Genomic DNA, 14,350 nt, shown 5'->3' on the forward strand with positions numbered 1-14,350 from the left:
CAACTAGCTAAATTTCTGATATTTGGTAAGAAATGCCAAAGACATTGGGAACCTTCTGTTCAGAGAAGGATCACCTACCTTGGCAGGATGATTCGCCTGTTCATCCCACAGTGCTCCAGAACTATCACATTTAAAATTCAAGGCTTCTTCAGGATGGAGGCTCCCCTCCCCAGGAGTTTTCTGGAAAACTATGCAGCTCATTCCTCTGAAGCTTGAAGGCTGGATGACCAAGGCCTTCAGTGCTATGTTAGGGGAGACCTGCAAAAAAGGATGGAGAAGTGGTTCTAGGATCTTTTCCTATATAAGCTTCCTATGTAAGTGCTTTGGGGCATGGTGCCTGGGTCCAATGAACATGTATGTATACTGTCTGATGCAGGAACTGTATTTGTAGAAAGATGCAAATCTGTCAGAGAAAGAGCTCCAAACCCAGAAAACTGGGTTTTGGGGAACCCAGTTTTCAGAACCCCAAGACCCTATTCTCTACAAAGGCTGCACACTTTCCTGTACCTCTAGGAGGTGCTGATAGCCCCAGGTGTGAACAGAGTTGCATGGGTTAACTTCCATTACCCACAAAATGAGTCCCATAGGCAGCCTGGTCCTTGCTCAAGCTTCTGGTCACCTCTTGAGTTTCCCTCCTCTGCTTTCTAGGTCCCCTCCTTGTGGCTACTGGCTTATGACTAGGTAGGGATTCAGAGCTACATACACAGGATCTCTGGCCTGAGCCACTCACCAGAGCTTTCTGAAAATACTGTGCCTTTTGGAAACCCAAGCTGTGTCGAGGCGTGTCTCCTCTTTACCCAAGTTTAAAGGAAATCATGTTTCCAACGAGCCAATTTACTGCTGCTAATTACCGTCTGGCTCCCATCCAGAGGGAGCAGATGAGGCTGGCATCATGTGAGAGACTGAGAAAGAGGGCCCAGCTCTGTGTATTTACCAGCCAAACTTAGCCATGCATCACCATCCCCTGCAGTGAACCATGGATGAGCCTGCAAGGGCTCCAGGGCACCCACAACACACTCAAAAATGCACAGAACCAAAAATGAGGCCATCTCCTCTCTCCTAGAGCTCTATTGACCTCCCCCCCACCTGAATTCCATGCCTTAGCATAAGGATTATGGTTCAATCACCCTTGGATATCCCTCTAAATAACTAATCCTTTCAGTTCTGAATTCCCATGGGTGACACCCACCACTCCATTGTCTAATCAATCTTCCAAATATAGGTCTGACTATCACCCTCTTCCCCATTTGATCCCATGCTAGTGACTCTCTATTGCCTCCTAGATCAAACACAAAATTCTCTCCTCCTACCTTTCCTGACTTCTCACACCCATTTACATACTCTAAGATCTAGTGACAAGAATCTCTTGGCTCTTCCTCACAGGACCCTCTAGTTCCTCACTTGGGGTGCAACTCCCACCTGTGTTGTCTCTCATGCCTGGAAGCCTCGTCCTCCTCCTCCATTTCCCTCAGCTTCCCAGGCTCCCTTCAAGTCCCAGATAAAGTCTCACTTTCAGCAAGAAGCCTTTTCCAGGTCTCCTTAATGCTAATGCCTTCCCTCTGATGGCTTCCCAATTTTATTTCGACTAAATCTTGCTTGTACACAATTTGTTTGCCTGTGGTCTCTGCCTGTGAGTGGCTATGAACTCCTTGAAGGCAGGGATTGTCTAACCTTTACCTCTCAGGCATCATTTCAGGGCCTGATACATAGTAGATGCTTCATGAGTGCTGAGTGACTGGTTATATGCTCACCCCCTTCCAGGTGTGCTCAAAACATAGTTCTCAGCCCCTCGCAAACTCAGTCAGATTATCTCTCAGGATTCTGGGATCACAGAGCTAGGCAGAAAAACCTTTTCTGACAGATGAAGAAATTGAGGTGGGTGAGAAAAAGTGACTCTCCCTGGGCTATATAGGGAGTGCAGAAGAGACGAGTCTTCTGTCCCAGGTCAGGTGCTGCCTCTCCCAGAGCAATTTCTCACCATCTTCCAGCTGTACCTGGGATCTGTCCAGGGTCCTGAATCTTAGTGACCTCCAATTCTCCTGCCCCTCCTCTTCATTCCCCAAGTCTTCCATGCCCTGCCTGGGCACACTTTCCTTCCTCAACAGGCTTGATGTTCAAATGAATCCAGTTCAAAAGACCCCTTGCCTCTTCTCCTACTGCCAATCACATTATTCTAACCCCTATATCTCAGTCTCTACCAACATCCCTCTTTTCTTCTCCTATTTATGGGCTGCTGAACATCTCTGGAGGATGACACTCATTTGATATCACCTGGATACTCACTACTGAACAGCAATCCTTTCAGGCCTCCCTGATAGACTCTGGGTAATACTTCATAAGAGGGATATTCTTAGATTTCTCCTATGGGGAAAAAGCATTTATTTAGCACCAGGCTATATGCTTAGATATTTACCATCTTGTTGGTAAAATAACACCTGTGATGTGCTATTACTTTCCCCATTTTAGAGTTGAGGAAACTGAGGCAGACATAAGGGAAGTGATTTGCCAAGGGTCACACAGCTGGTAAATGTCTGAGACTTGAGTTGAACTCTGGTTTTCATGACACTAGACCCAGAATTCTATCCATTGTTCACCTAGCTGTCTATGCAAGCAGTTTTCCTCTCAACCCTTGTTCTTTCTATTTTCCACTGAGGAAATAGAAAAAATGTGATTGGAAATTTGCCATATCCTTTACTCCACATCACAATATTTCTAAGGCTCAGAGGAGGAGCCAACTTTCTTCCTTCTTGAGATTACCCCCTACACACACACACACACACACACACACACACTTTTGTCCTCAGTCTTCTTGCTTCCCACCAGAATACAAGAATGACAGAGACTCAAGGGCTGGGAAGGATCTCAATTTCTCTAGTTCAAATCATTCTGGCACAAGATGTGCTTCACAGTAAACCCACTAAGCATCCTGGAGGAATGCCCCCTCCCACTGAAGGCAGTCTGGAAGTCATTCCCACTCTGGACTAAACTTGCCTCTTTGGAACATTCACCCACTGCTTCTAGTTCTTCACTCTGGAGTCGAGAAAAGCAAAGAGCTGAGTCAGGTCATCAGTTCCCCTTCCCCTAATATTTCCAGGTCTTTCTGCCAATTTTTATCTGATGTGATCCTTCAGCCCTCCACTGTCCCATCTGCCCTTCTCTGCTCATAAAATGAAGCAAAATGAACTAATCCTTCCAGAATAGAAGACAGTTCTTATGTAACTTAAATGATGATGATGATGATGATGTTGATGATGTTGATGATGTTTGTCCTTTGTTCTTGAATAAGACCATGATGTCAGGGGAGGTGATACCATTTCAAGCACATGAACTGGATTTGAGTGAAAAGGGGTTGTGCTAAATCACCAGCCTCTCTTTTTCCTCCAGAGCCATCTGGGTCCAGTAAACAGATATGAATCAGGTCCTGAATGCAAGGCATTCGGGTTAAGTGACTTGCCCAAGGTCACATGGCTAGTAAGTGTCATGTGTCTGAGGCCAGATTCAAACTCCTGTCCCCCTGACTCCAAGGTCAGTTCTCTGTCCACTGTACCACCTGACTCTCACTCTGGTTAATGCTGGCCAAGAAGGCATTATTGATGCTGATGAATCTGAAGAACATTGCAGTCTTGCCTCCTCTATCAAACTTGTGAAGGTGAATCAAGGAGAAATGATTAACATTCAACCCTCTCAAATATTAAATCATTAAGATTTTCTCCAAGTTTCTTTTGGATCTCTTTTGATCCCATTGTCCTATCCAGTCAAAGATACTCAGGGTTGATTTCTTATTAAAGAACCCATGAAAATAGAGAAATTTTAGTTACTTCTGCATTACCTTAAGCATTCTAGTTCACTGTCATATAGTTCCCATCCCCCTTGGAGATGAGGAGCATCCCCTCTACCCAAGTTAGGGAGGTTTATGGCTTAAATAGAGTCTCAAGGCAAAGGATCATGTGACAAGGACTTGGATTGATTTGGTTTGCCCTTTCTGGTCAAGTCTCGGGCACCTACCAAGGACCAATTGATTAATGGAGGTTTAGAGAAGGCTCCATTGCTTTTGAACTGTATGTTCTACTAGGATAGAACTGTCTCTATCATCTAACATGCTAAATCTCCCTCTCAGATTTGTCATTTACACATTTCTGTCCAGAGTACCTCCTTCCTACCATTTTTTCAAGTTTACAACCTCAGAATCTTCCCTGAATCTTCCTTCTCCCTCACACACATACCTTCTAGGCATGTGGCTTATAGCAAGGAGCCCATAAGCCTGTGCTTTGAGCATAGATAGCAGTCACTTGGATATGCCAGGAATAAAAAAAATACATTGCACCTTCTATATGTGTGATGACAAAAGTCTCCCTGCTCTCCATAATCTGTAGAAGCAGGAGCCACAGTCCCTGTTCTTGCTAGTAATTCTTACAGCCAACTCCCTGGAGAACTCTCCTCACCTCATTAGCTACAGTAACTTGCATTTACCTCTTCTGAGCACTTTTCTTCTTCTCCCCCATTTCTCTGGTTTTTCTTTGATTTCTTATTGGCCTTCTGGGAGCCAAGCCACTTCATCTTTCTCACTCTCTTCAATATCACTGCACTTCCTGATTTCTCTCTTCCCTGTGTTTCATGAGTATGCATGCCCAAGTATCCCTTCCTTTGAACATCCTTTGCTTGGTCAGCTCTCATCTCATGGCTTTCCCTGCCTTTCACTACCAGACTCCACCAAGATGCTGTCTAGCAGCTGTTTCCAATTACCCACCTCCCACTCACTTTCTCTGTTCCTTGAGAGTTGGCTTTCAGCTTCCCTGTGTGATTGAAACGACTCTCTCCAAGAAGATCCATCACCTTGGAGCTGTTAAATGGAGTGAATGTTTTCCACTCCTCTTCTTCCTTGGGCTCCCTGGAGCCCTTGGCACTGTAATCACCCTCTCCTCCCTTGGCTCCCATGACATAGGCTTTTCTACTCCCTGTTCGAACTCGCAATCTCCTTGGCTCTACAACAAACCAGTATTAAGCTTCTTATTATGGATACCACTCCAGAATTGGTCCAGGGCCCCATTGTGGACTCTCTTTCCATGTTCTTTTCTCTTTATACTCAATTTCATGGTCCTTAACCTCTGTAGACTCAATGATCTTCTCAGCTTTGTTGACCTTCAGACTTTCACTGACAATTTATTTACCATTTTCATAGAGCTGATCCATCAATCCCTGATATGCCACTGAAGCTTCCAAAGAGGTCATCCACATGGAATCCCCCATCTTTCAAACTTTCCTCTCCAAGAAAGGAAAACATTACCCATCTTTTCAGTCCCCTTAGTCCCTACTTCAGAGTTATCCCTAATGCTACTCCCCATGTAGCTATCACTTTCAAAGCCTTATTGATTGTAGATTCATAACCCTCTCCCATTTATCCTCTCCTACAGTTACTCAGTCAGCATGTAGTAGGTACCAGACTCTGGGATAAGCCATGGGGATGCCAGAAAATAAAAGCATGGTCCTTAATCTCAAGGATCTCACATTCTGAAGGGGGGGGAAACAACATGTCAATAATTAGGGTTGGCTACAAAAAAGTAGATGAGAGGCAATCTCAGAGAAGAGACTATCCTATTTTGGGGAAGGGTAGTCTGGAAAAGGCCTCTTTTAGAAGGTGGGAGATGAACTGTTTTGAAGGAAGTGAGGGAAACTAAGAGATAGAAATGAGGAAGGAGAGAATTCTAGGCATGGAGGACAACCGAGGCAAATGTATGGAGGTAGGAGATGGGATAGTCAATTGGCTAGGGCAGTTGTATTGTAGACAGCAGTCAAGTGTTAGAAGCCTAGAGAAGCAGTAAGGGGGCAGGTTGTGAAGGACTCGAGTCACCAAACAAGAACTTTGTCATCCTGGAAGTAACTGAGTAGGGAGAGGGGTCATATAACCCGACCTGAAATTTAGGAAAATCTCTCTGTTGGCTTCATGGATGGGGTGAGGAGAGACCTGGGGCAGGCAGACACCGCCCTCTCTCCCAGATACTATTGCAGAGTTCCAGGGGCAAGCTGAACATGGGATGAAGAGGGAAGATAGTATTTCTCAGAAGCATCTGACAAAGAAATGGGGAGATGTTTGTCAAAGGGATTCACTTCCATGACAAACAGACCCTGGAAGTAAATGTTTCTCAAGGATGTTTTCTTTTAGGCCAGGCAGTTCAGAGAGATCTGGGGGCTTCATAAAGCTGGATCTAGTCTTGCCAGCCAGAATCCATGGTGAAGGACTGTCCTTTGGATGTCGATCAACAGTGACCAACATATTTGTTAATGTCCTTAATTGGGAGGATCTTCCCTCTTTCAGATAGAGCTTAAGGAAGAAAAGAAGAATTAGGAGCTACCACAAACATGAGTTTACCAGAAAATGAGTTTCCTTCATTACTCATTTTGTAGGTGACTATGACTAATGCAGAGGCATCCTGCAAAATGGAGGGTTTCCCCCAGCCAAGACAAGCTTCCCCAAAGGAATAGGCACCTGAGTCTATGGTGGACAGAGGAGTGCTCATTTTTGAGATTGCTTGGGCACTGTAGCTGAGGATGTAGGCTATGCAGGCTTTATGATGGGATATCATTCAGAATCTCTGCCTCCAATGGCTCCTGACATAGTAGCAGGTAGGCATTGGGGAAGCCCTGGAGAAGGTACCTTGGATATCGTTGGTCCACTGACATGGAGAGCCCGATCAGCCACATGCTCAATACAGCGCAGGATTCTCGAGCAGGCTTTGTCTTCATTCTGTGCTGCCCACAGCACTTGGTCATCGACTACCATGAGGTTGCTTGCCATTTGGACCAGAGCATCTCCAAGCTACAGGAAAGAAGAAGTCCGAAGAATGCATGAGAGCCAGGTGAGCATGCCTATCACACATGGACCACCAAGATGGACACCAGACCCTAAGGGGCAGTCATACCCATTCTCTCTGCTCAAGCCATAGGAAGAGGAGACTTGCTGGAGTCCAATTCTGCTACTCACTACCTCCTTGTGTGACCCTGACCAAGGCTCTGCCCCTCTCAATCTTAGTTTCCTCATCAGTCAAGTAAGTGAAGGGGTGAAATTTGATCCTTTCTGAAGTCTCTTCCCACTCTAAGAAACAAACAACATTAGATCCAGCTCACTCTGCTGTGCATGTCCTTCCATGGTCTTTATGTGAAATGCCAGGATGCTACTCATCCAATTCCATAAATGTTTATGAAGTATTCACTATGTGCCACTGTACCAACCCCTGAGGAGACAATTAAAAGAAAGATGATCTCTGCCCTTACAGTCTAATGTGGGAGATAACACAGAGAGAGAGGCGGGAAGGGAGTGATGGACAGGGAAGGTGCCAAGTTAAGGAGTGCCATGGAACCAAAACCAAGCAGGGCAGCAGGGAGCAAGAGGACTGAGATGAGTCCAGTTTCTTCTCAATATAAAGAGAGGCATTGGGAGGAGTTCAGTCCTTTGGCCTCCAGCTTCCAATTGGAGGAGAGCAGAGGCTAAGGCAAATGGCATCAGTCAAATGAGTGAGCAGAGGGGATGACACCAGAAGTGTTCACCTAAACCTGGGAGAGGCATCTCTGTGGAGTTGAAAGCATCAGTGCAGCAGCTTCAGAGCTGAGTGTCTATTAGATTAGTGGATATTAGAGAGAAGCCAGAATTGGGGTTGGGGATATGGATTCAAATCCTGACTATCAGGCACACCTGCTGCTAAATGACCTTGGACAACCACTTAACTCTGAGGCTCCTCTGTAAGAGATGGATGACTGGCAGGCCTCACAATATTGGTATGGGGATCCTGTGAGCTCGGGTAGGCCTTGATCTTTCTTTCTCTCTAAGCTTCCTCATAGATGATTGAACTTGTCTCTGGAGGCTACTTAGCTTTTCTCCTTTCCAGACCTAGTTTTTCAGTTTATTCCTTCATGAAAATGACTGTGTCTTCTATTCTAGTGCCTCCCACAGTCAGATAGCAAATGCTGCTCGAGAAAAATTAATGAAAATGCACTAGAATCAAGAATCAGGGCCTTCGTCCTAGGGTGTTACTGAATATTGGGGGAGGCCCATCAGCATTTTCCTTCTCACATCAAACATCTACAAGAAGTATAAAGGATGTTCATATAACTATGTCAACCCCAGGGTTTAGTCTGGTGATAAACATTGTATAGCAAGGAATACTGGGATAGGAAGGATGTAAAGCATTTGAGGACCAAGCAAAGGTTCATTCTGGGCATTGTAAGTTAGTGGTGGTGCACGATGGCACAGGAGGAGGAAGAAGATGCTGCAGGTGACCATAAACAGTTGGTACCAGTGTAGGAAAGCTAAGACTAGGCCAGGAGCAGCTTGAGACATGATAGGGACAAAGTCCCCACAAGGAGCTAACATTCTGCTTACTGAAAAGGTCATAATGACATAGAAACTAGATAAGAAGTTATTTGGAAGGTGGGGAAGAACATTAACGATTTGCGAGGGAAGGGAAAGGGGATCATGAAAGCCCTTTGGCAGAAGGCCTTTAGAGGGAGCTAGGGATTCCAAGAGGTGAGGGTGAAGGGATTCTAGGTATGAGGGATGGACTGCAAAAGTTCAAAAGTGGAAGAAAGCTTATTGCCTAGGTAAGATGTTTGGGCTTTCATTGCCAAAGGGAGGGCTTTGTAATTTATCCTAGAGACTTTAGGAGGCATTGGGACTTCTTGAGGGGAGATAGTCACACCTTTACCTTGGAAAACCCATTTAACAGCAAAATGGAAGGAAGCAGAGGGGTCAATTAGGAGACTTCTGTCCAGGCAAGCTGCTTGGACTAGGGTGGTGGTAACCGCAAGAGTGAAGAGATGGGGTTGAAAGTGAGATGAGCCTGGGGTAGATGTGAAGGGATTGGGAAACTTTTTAGAAAAGAGGATGAGTGGGAGGGAGTTAAGTTATGAAAATCTTGGCAACTGAAAGGTTGGAGATCTCATAAACATAAATAAGAAAGATTGGAAGGTGGATGGGCTTTAGGGGATACATAATGGGCTCTATTTTTCAACAAGAAGTCAACTTTTAAGTGGATAGAGCACTGGCCCTGGAGTCAGGAGGACCTGAGTTCAAATCTGGCCTCAGACACTTAATAATTGCCTGGCTGTATGACCTTGGGCAAGTCACTTAACCCTACTGACTTAAGAAAAAGAAGTTGACTTTTAGCTATATCTAGGAAATTCAGGTGCAGATGTTAAGCAGACACCTGGTGGTGCAGGTCCGGGGCTTGGAAGAAAGACCAGACCTGGAATGGATATGCATGGAAATAGGGTAGTTATTTCTTAGAGATAATATTTGAATGCCTGGGGACTGATGAGATGGCTGAGGAGAAAGCACAGACAGAAGAGAAAGGGACCCAGGACTAAAGCTGAGGGGGAAACATTGGTGCACATGTAACATGGAAATTTAGGAAAGGTTCCTGGGATTGAGAAATCAGACTAGTAGGAAGGGAATAAAGAGGGAGAAGTGTTGGGACGCCCTCCTAAGGAGGAGGGAGAATTTGGGAGAATGTGATCCAGAAAGTCAAACACTACAGAGAAGTCAAGAAAGAAGGGGTTCAGAGTTTAGAGTTAAGAGAGTCTATCCAGTCGTGGGGTTAGAAACCAGACTGCAAAGGGTCAAGAAATGAATGGGATGTAAGGAGACAGAAGCAATGACTATGGGGACTTTTCTAGGAATTTGTCTGTGACCAGATGGACAACTCAAAGGCAATGACTTAGAGAGAATGTCAGGGTCAATTGAAGGTTTTAATAATGATATCCTTCATTTTTGAAGAAATCCATGACATCAGGGAGGTGATGCCATGAAAAGCACATGGATTGAATTTAAGTGAAGGAGGCTATGCTAAGTCACTAGCCTCACTTTGTCCTCCAGAGCCATCTGCATTCAGTGACCAGATATGTATCAGGATGACTGGAGAAGGCCCTGAATGTGAGGCAATCAGGACTAAGCCCAGGGTCACCCAGCTATTAACAGTCAATTGTCTGAGGCTGGATTCAAACTCCCATCCTCCTGACTCAAGACCAGTAGTCTAGCCACTGTACCATCTAGCTGCCCTACTGAAGGCTTTGGGTTATGTATGTATGTTTTCTCTATCTATCTATCTATCTATCTATCTATCTATCTATCTATCTATCTATCTGTCTGTCTGTCTGTCTGTCAGTCTATCTATCTATCTTGCTAGCTATCATATATTTATTAAAGGATAGGAAAATCTGGGCAAGAAGGAGCTGGCATATAAGGAGAGACCAAAAGCTAGGGAGAAGGAATGGCAGAAGGGCAAGTTCCTGGAGAAAACAGGAGGAAGCTGGAACAAAGGACAAGTGACCAGGGTCTGACTCTGAGGGACCTGAGGGTAAGGGCAGGATGAGGAGGTATCATATGTTAGGTTCAAATTCTTGAATTCAGTGGGAAGCAGGGCCTCAGAGGAGAAGGAGGGGGCCCAAAAGGGTGCAGGAAACTTGAGAAATACTCTTGAGACAGACAGGGAATCAGTCAGGAGATGGTGTCAGGGTGGCCATGAAGCAGTGAGGGCTCAGGAGCGGTTAGACAAGTGAACTAAGGCATCTTGGCTCTTCCTGCAACAGAATTGGCACAGAGAAGGTGCATGGTGGGAGTCATTGCAGGTTGGGTTTTCAGAAGGGATGATCAGTGTTGCAGGAAGGTGCAAGGGGATTCAGTTGTATAGGGCAGGCAGAACATCTAAAGGATTCCTGAGGGTAGTCAGAGCAGAGGTAGTAGTCTGGAAAAAGAGGAAGGTATCAAGAGGAGGGGTCCTGGGAAGGGAGTCTTTCTCAGCATCATATTCCTGCCCAGAACAACAATGCATGAATCTATCCCCTGAGATGGGCAGGAGGTTGGGTTGTGAGCAGTGGAGGGAGAGCCCACAGTGAGGCATATCTCTGACCCTGCGGATCTCATGGATTGGCCTCCTTAATTTTTCCCCTTTCTTTCCTTGTTTCTCTTCCTGTTGCTCATATTTACCAGGCAAAGAGCATGTGAAGGAAGAACTACAATTTTAAACTTCCCCTTCCACAGGGAGCTGCCTCTACCTTGCCCCTTCTTCCATTCCTTGTCCAAAATGAATCCATTTCAGACTTGCTTGCATTGAATGCTTATTTCTGAACAATGTTCCCATCAGAACAAATGTGCAACCCCATCTCTTGGGTAATTACTTCTCTTTCAACCTACTTTAGCTCAAAATGAAAAAAACATTGAGGTTAAAAACCACTCAATGTAAACAGGGAAGCACAAGAGGCAGGTGTGACAGCCCTGCCCCTGCTGGCCAGTGCCAACTCCCAACATATAGCACATCGGGCCCCACGCATGAGCTCCAACTCAACCCATCTGAGCAAGGACCCTGCTAGACTGGGAGCTCCTGGAGGTCAGATCCTGTCTCTGTGAAGACTTTGGCCTTTTTCCAGCAGCAAGCCTAGGGCTTGCCCCACCAGGCAGAGGAATGAACTGTGGCCCTCCCACATGGTGGGGAGAGGGAGAAGGAAGGGGGTGTGTGACCATGCCTGTATCTCTCAGCTGAGAATTCTGCAACTTGAAATACTTTCCAAGGAAGGTCCTGAGATGTACACACCCAATTCATTGGGAGAAGTGGAACCTGCTCCCAGATCGAATGGGCTGGATGACATTAGAGAATCCTGGATGAATTTGTTCTTCTATTTCAGGAGCAAGGTCTTGGAGACAGTCACTCTGGACATCACAGGTTGCAGTCTTTAGTTCAGCCCAAAAGAGGGAGGGCTTCTTGGTGCCAAGGGTTGAGTGCCGGAAGGATTCCTTCCAGGAATTCCTGACTCTGTATTGGAATGAAGACCCTGCTGGGCTCTGGACGATGGATGTGGAGAAGAGGGGGAGGATGATGGCCAAGAAGGAGGCAAGTGATGAGGCCAGATGGTGAGTTGAAAGATGGGGACACCTCCTAGTATCCTGCCTTGTGGACCTGTCTCAGAAGTTCAAGGTCTTCTGTCCCAGGAGGGCCCCCAGGTCATTCTGGGCAGTGTCAGAGCACCAAGGCTGAATCATGGATGGCGATTATGTTGATCAGAATTCCTAAGTCTTTTAAAGGTGATTCTCTTTCTAATATTGCTGTGATTGTGTAAATGGTTCCTCTCGTTCTGCTCTTCCTCTCTGCATCAGTACATACAAGTCTTCTCACGTTTCTCTCCTACAGTGCTCTTCACCATTTCTTAGAGAACATCATACTGATGTATCGTAACTTGTCCAGCCAGTCCCCAATTATTTTCCCCACCTCCAGTCCTACCCCTACTTTCTAGGGGTTCTTGGTGCTTGCATTGGTCTGGGGGCCTGCTGGTTTTGAGTCCATTCTTTCCTGAGTCAGTGAAGATGCTGGCTCCTCCAGCTTTTTCTCATCAAGTGAGTCTTATTCCCATTTTGCAGTGTGATCTCTAAAGAGCTTCCAAAGCTCTGGTAGGTGCCCCAACACAACCTTCTGTTTCTCCTTCAGGTACTGTCTGCCTAGTCTTCATCTTTTCTGGTCTTCCATGTTCTGGTATTGTCTCAGAATCATTTTAATTATAATTATAGGACTAACATCAGTCTCAGGGATGACACTGAGGAGTTTCCTGAACCTCTACCCACCCCCAGAGCAGGAGAGCTACTGGTCCTGTGATCCTCAGGGGCCACAAATGTCTCATATCATCACAGTCCTGAGGAAATTGGGTCAAATGGAGGGTGGTTTGATACTGGGAGTAGAGTACCTCCTTGGGGTGAGATGGTCCTCAGCTCTTAGGTCAGCTGCTTACTTTGATGCAGTGGTGGGCAAGCAGTCAGGGGCTTTTCATAAAGACCTCGGGTTGGAAGACCATCATAAGGAAATGCTTCTATTACATCCTATGGAACAAAGCACCAACAGTGGGTGGTGGTACCTTTAATAAACCAGTCTGACACCCTTTAGTTGCAAATGATTTTTAAAGGAGTCAGGTCCTAGAGGGTATCTGCATCCAATGATGTCATTTCTGTTGGGATTTATTCTGATCCTATTTTTATTTTGGTGTCTGTCTCAATATGTGAAGATCCAATTCCTGGCAGCAAATTCTTATTATGAACAGGGCGGGCATCACCAAGATGTCAGCAAAGGATCCTCAGCTCAGAATCCTTTACAGTTCAGACTACAGAGATCCTGCACGAAAAGGGGCAGGGAGACATCATGACTCTGAGCCCAGATGGACACAGTCAGCCCTGTCACTGGGCTCTTTGGGCTACCATGGCTGGCTGGCTCTGAGCCTGCTTCTATAAGACCTCTAAGTCAAGGATCATCGTGAATGTGGTTATGGGTGAGAAAATACCTCGGATCTACACACAGGATGGAGAAATGAGGGCTTCATCAGGAGAACACTCAGGGCACCTGGTGAATTGGTGGTCCAAAGAGTAATTAATCATCCATCATTTCATGTTGACTTAGAAGGTTTCTGATGGCATGCCCTAGTATTCTATGCTTGGTTCCTATGCTCTAGAACACTTTTATCAATGTCTTGGCAAAGTAAAAGGTGGAATGGAATAAGCATGTATTATGTGCCTGCTGTTTGCTAGGTGTTGTGCTGAGTATAGAACCATAGGTGGTAGGCTAATTGAATTTGCAGGTGAGATCAGGGTGGGAAGGATAGCAAATACACTGAGGAACAGCCAGGATTCAAAAAGATATAGACAGGGGAAGACACTGGGTCAAAGTCTCAAAGAAGACTCATAATAGGATTGAATAAGTGTCAAAATAGCAGATTCCTGACTTTGGAGAAGATTTGGGAATTTTGGTGAATCCAGTGAGATTCCAGTGAGGTGGGGCATCATTGTCAGCCTGGGAGAAGGTCAGGGAAGAACTGAGTGTCCAAGGAGGGCTGGGGCCCCTATTCTGTGGTATGGGGTTCAGTTCTGGGCTCCCCCCTTTTGGGGGGTTGAGTCACAGAGAAAAGAGGAGGAGAGCCAGGATTAGGACTTGAAGCCATGTATAGAGGAGGAGAAAATGGGCATATGGACCCTGGAGAAGGATACTGGGAGAAGGGAACCAACATTTATTATGCAACTACTGTATGCAAGTACAGAGCTGGTTCACAGACATTAAGTCACTCAGTGCTTATCACAATACTGATGAAACAGGCGAGATGTTGGACAAGTGGGAGAGAAAAGAACCTTGGGCACAGCCTGGAGCATGGGCGTGTGAAGTAGGAGCTTTAGAGAGGCCTATTTAGACCAGTTCTGGAGAATGAGCCTTATGCTGAAAACTGTTCCAGTGTGGGGTGCCTCTGGAGGTGGGGGTTCCCTCTCCAAGACGTGGCCAATGAACATCTGCTAGGTCCATGGAAAAGAGGGTCTTGATGCTCCTGCAGATGCTAC

The 14,350-nt window shown here is 45.8% G+C and overlaps 1 protein-coding gene across 1 annotated transcript in view; it reads right to left on the bottom strand.

Moving 5' to 3' along the window:
* ADGRA1 (adhesion G protein-coupled receptor A1) overlaps nucleotides 1-14,350 on the bottom strand; it is a 260,938-nt gene that overhangs the window by 113,067 nt on the left and 133,521 nt on the right. The window contains 2 exon segments of the mRNA XM_074232112.1: nucleotides 79-258; nucleotides 6,653-6,814. Coding sequence (XP_074088213.1) covers nucleotides 79-258; nucleotides 6,653-6,814 — 342 coding nt within the window.

This window comes from Macrotis lagotis, chromosome 4, assembly GCF_037893015.1.
Source record: "Macrotis lagotis isolate mMagLag1 chromosome 4, bilby.v1.9.chrom.fasta, whole genome shotgun sequence".
Classification (NCBI taxonomy): Eukaryota; Metazoa; Chordata; class Mammalia; order Peramelemorphia; family Peramelidae; genus Macrotis; species Macrotis lagotis.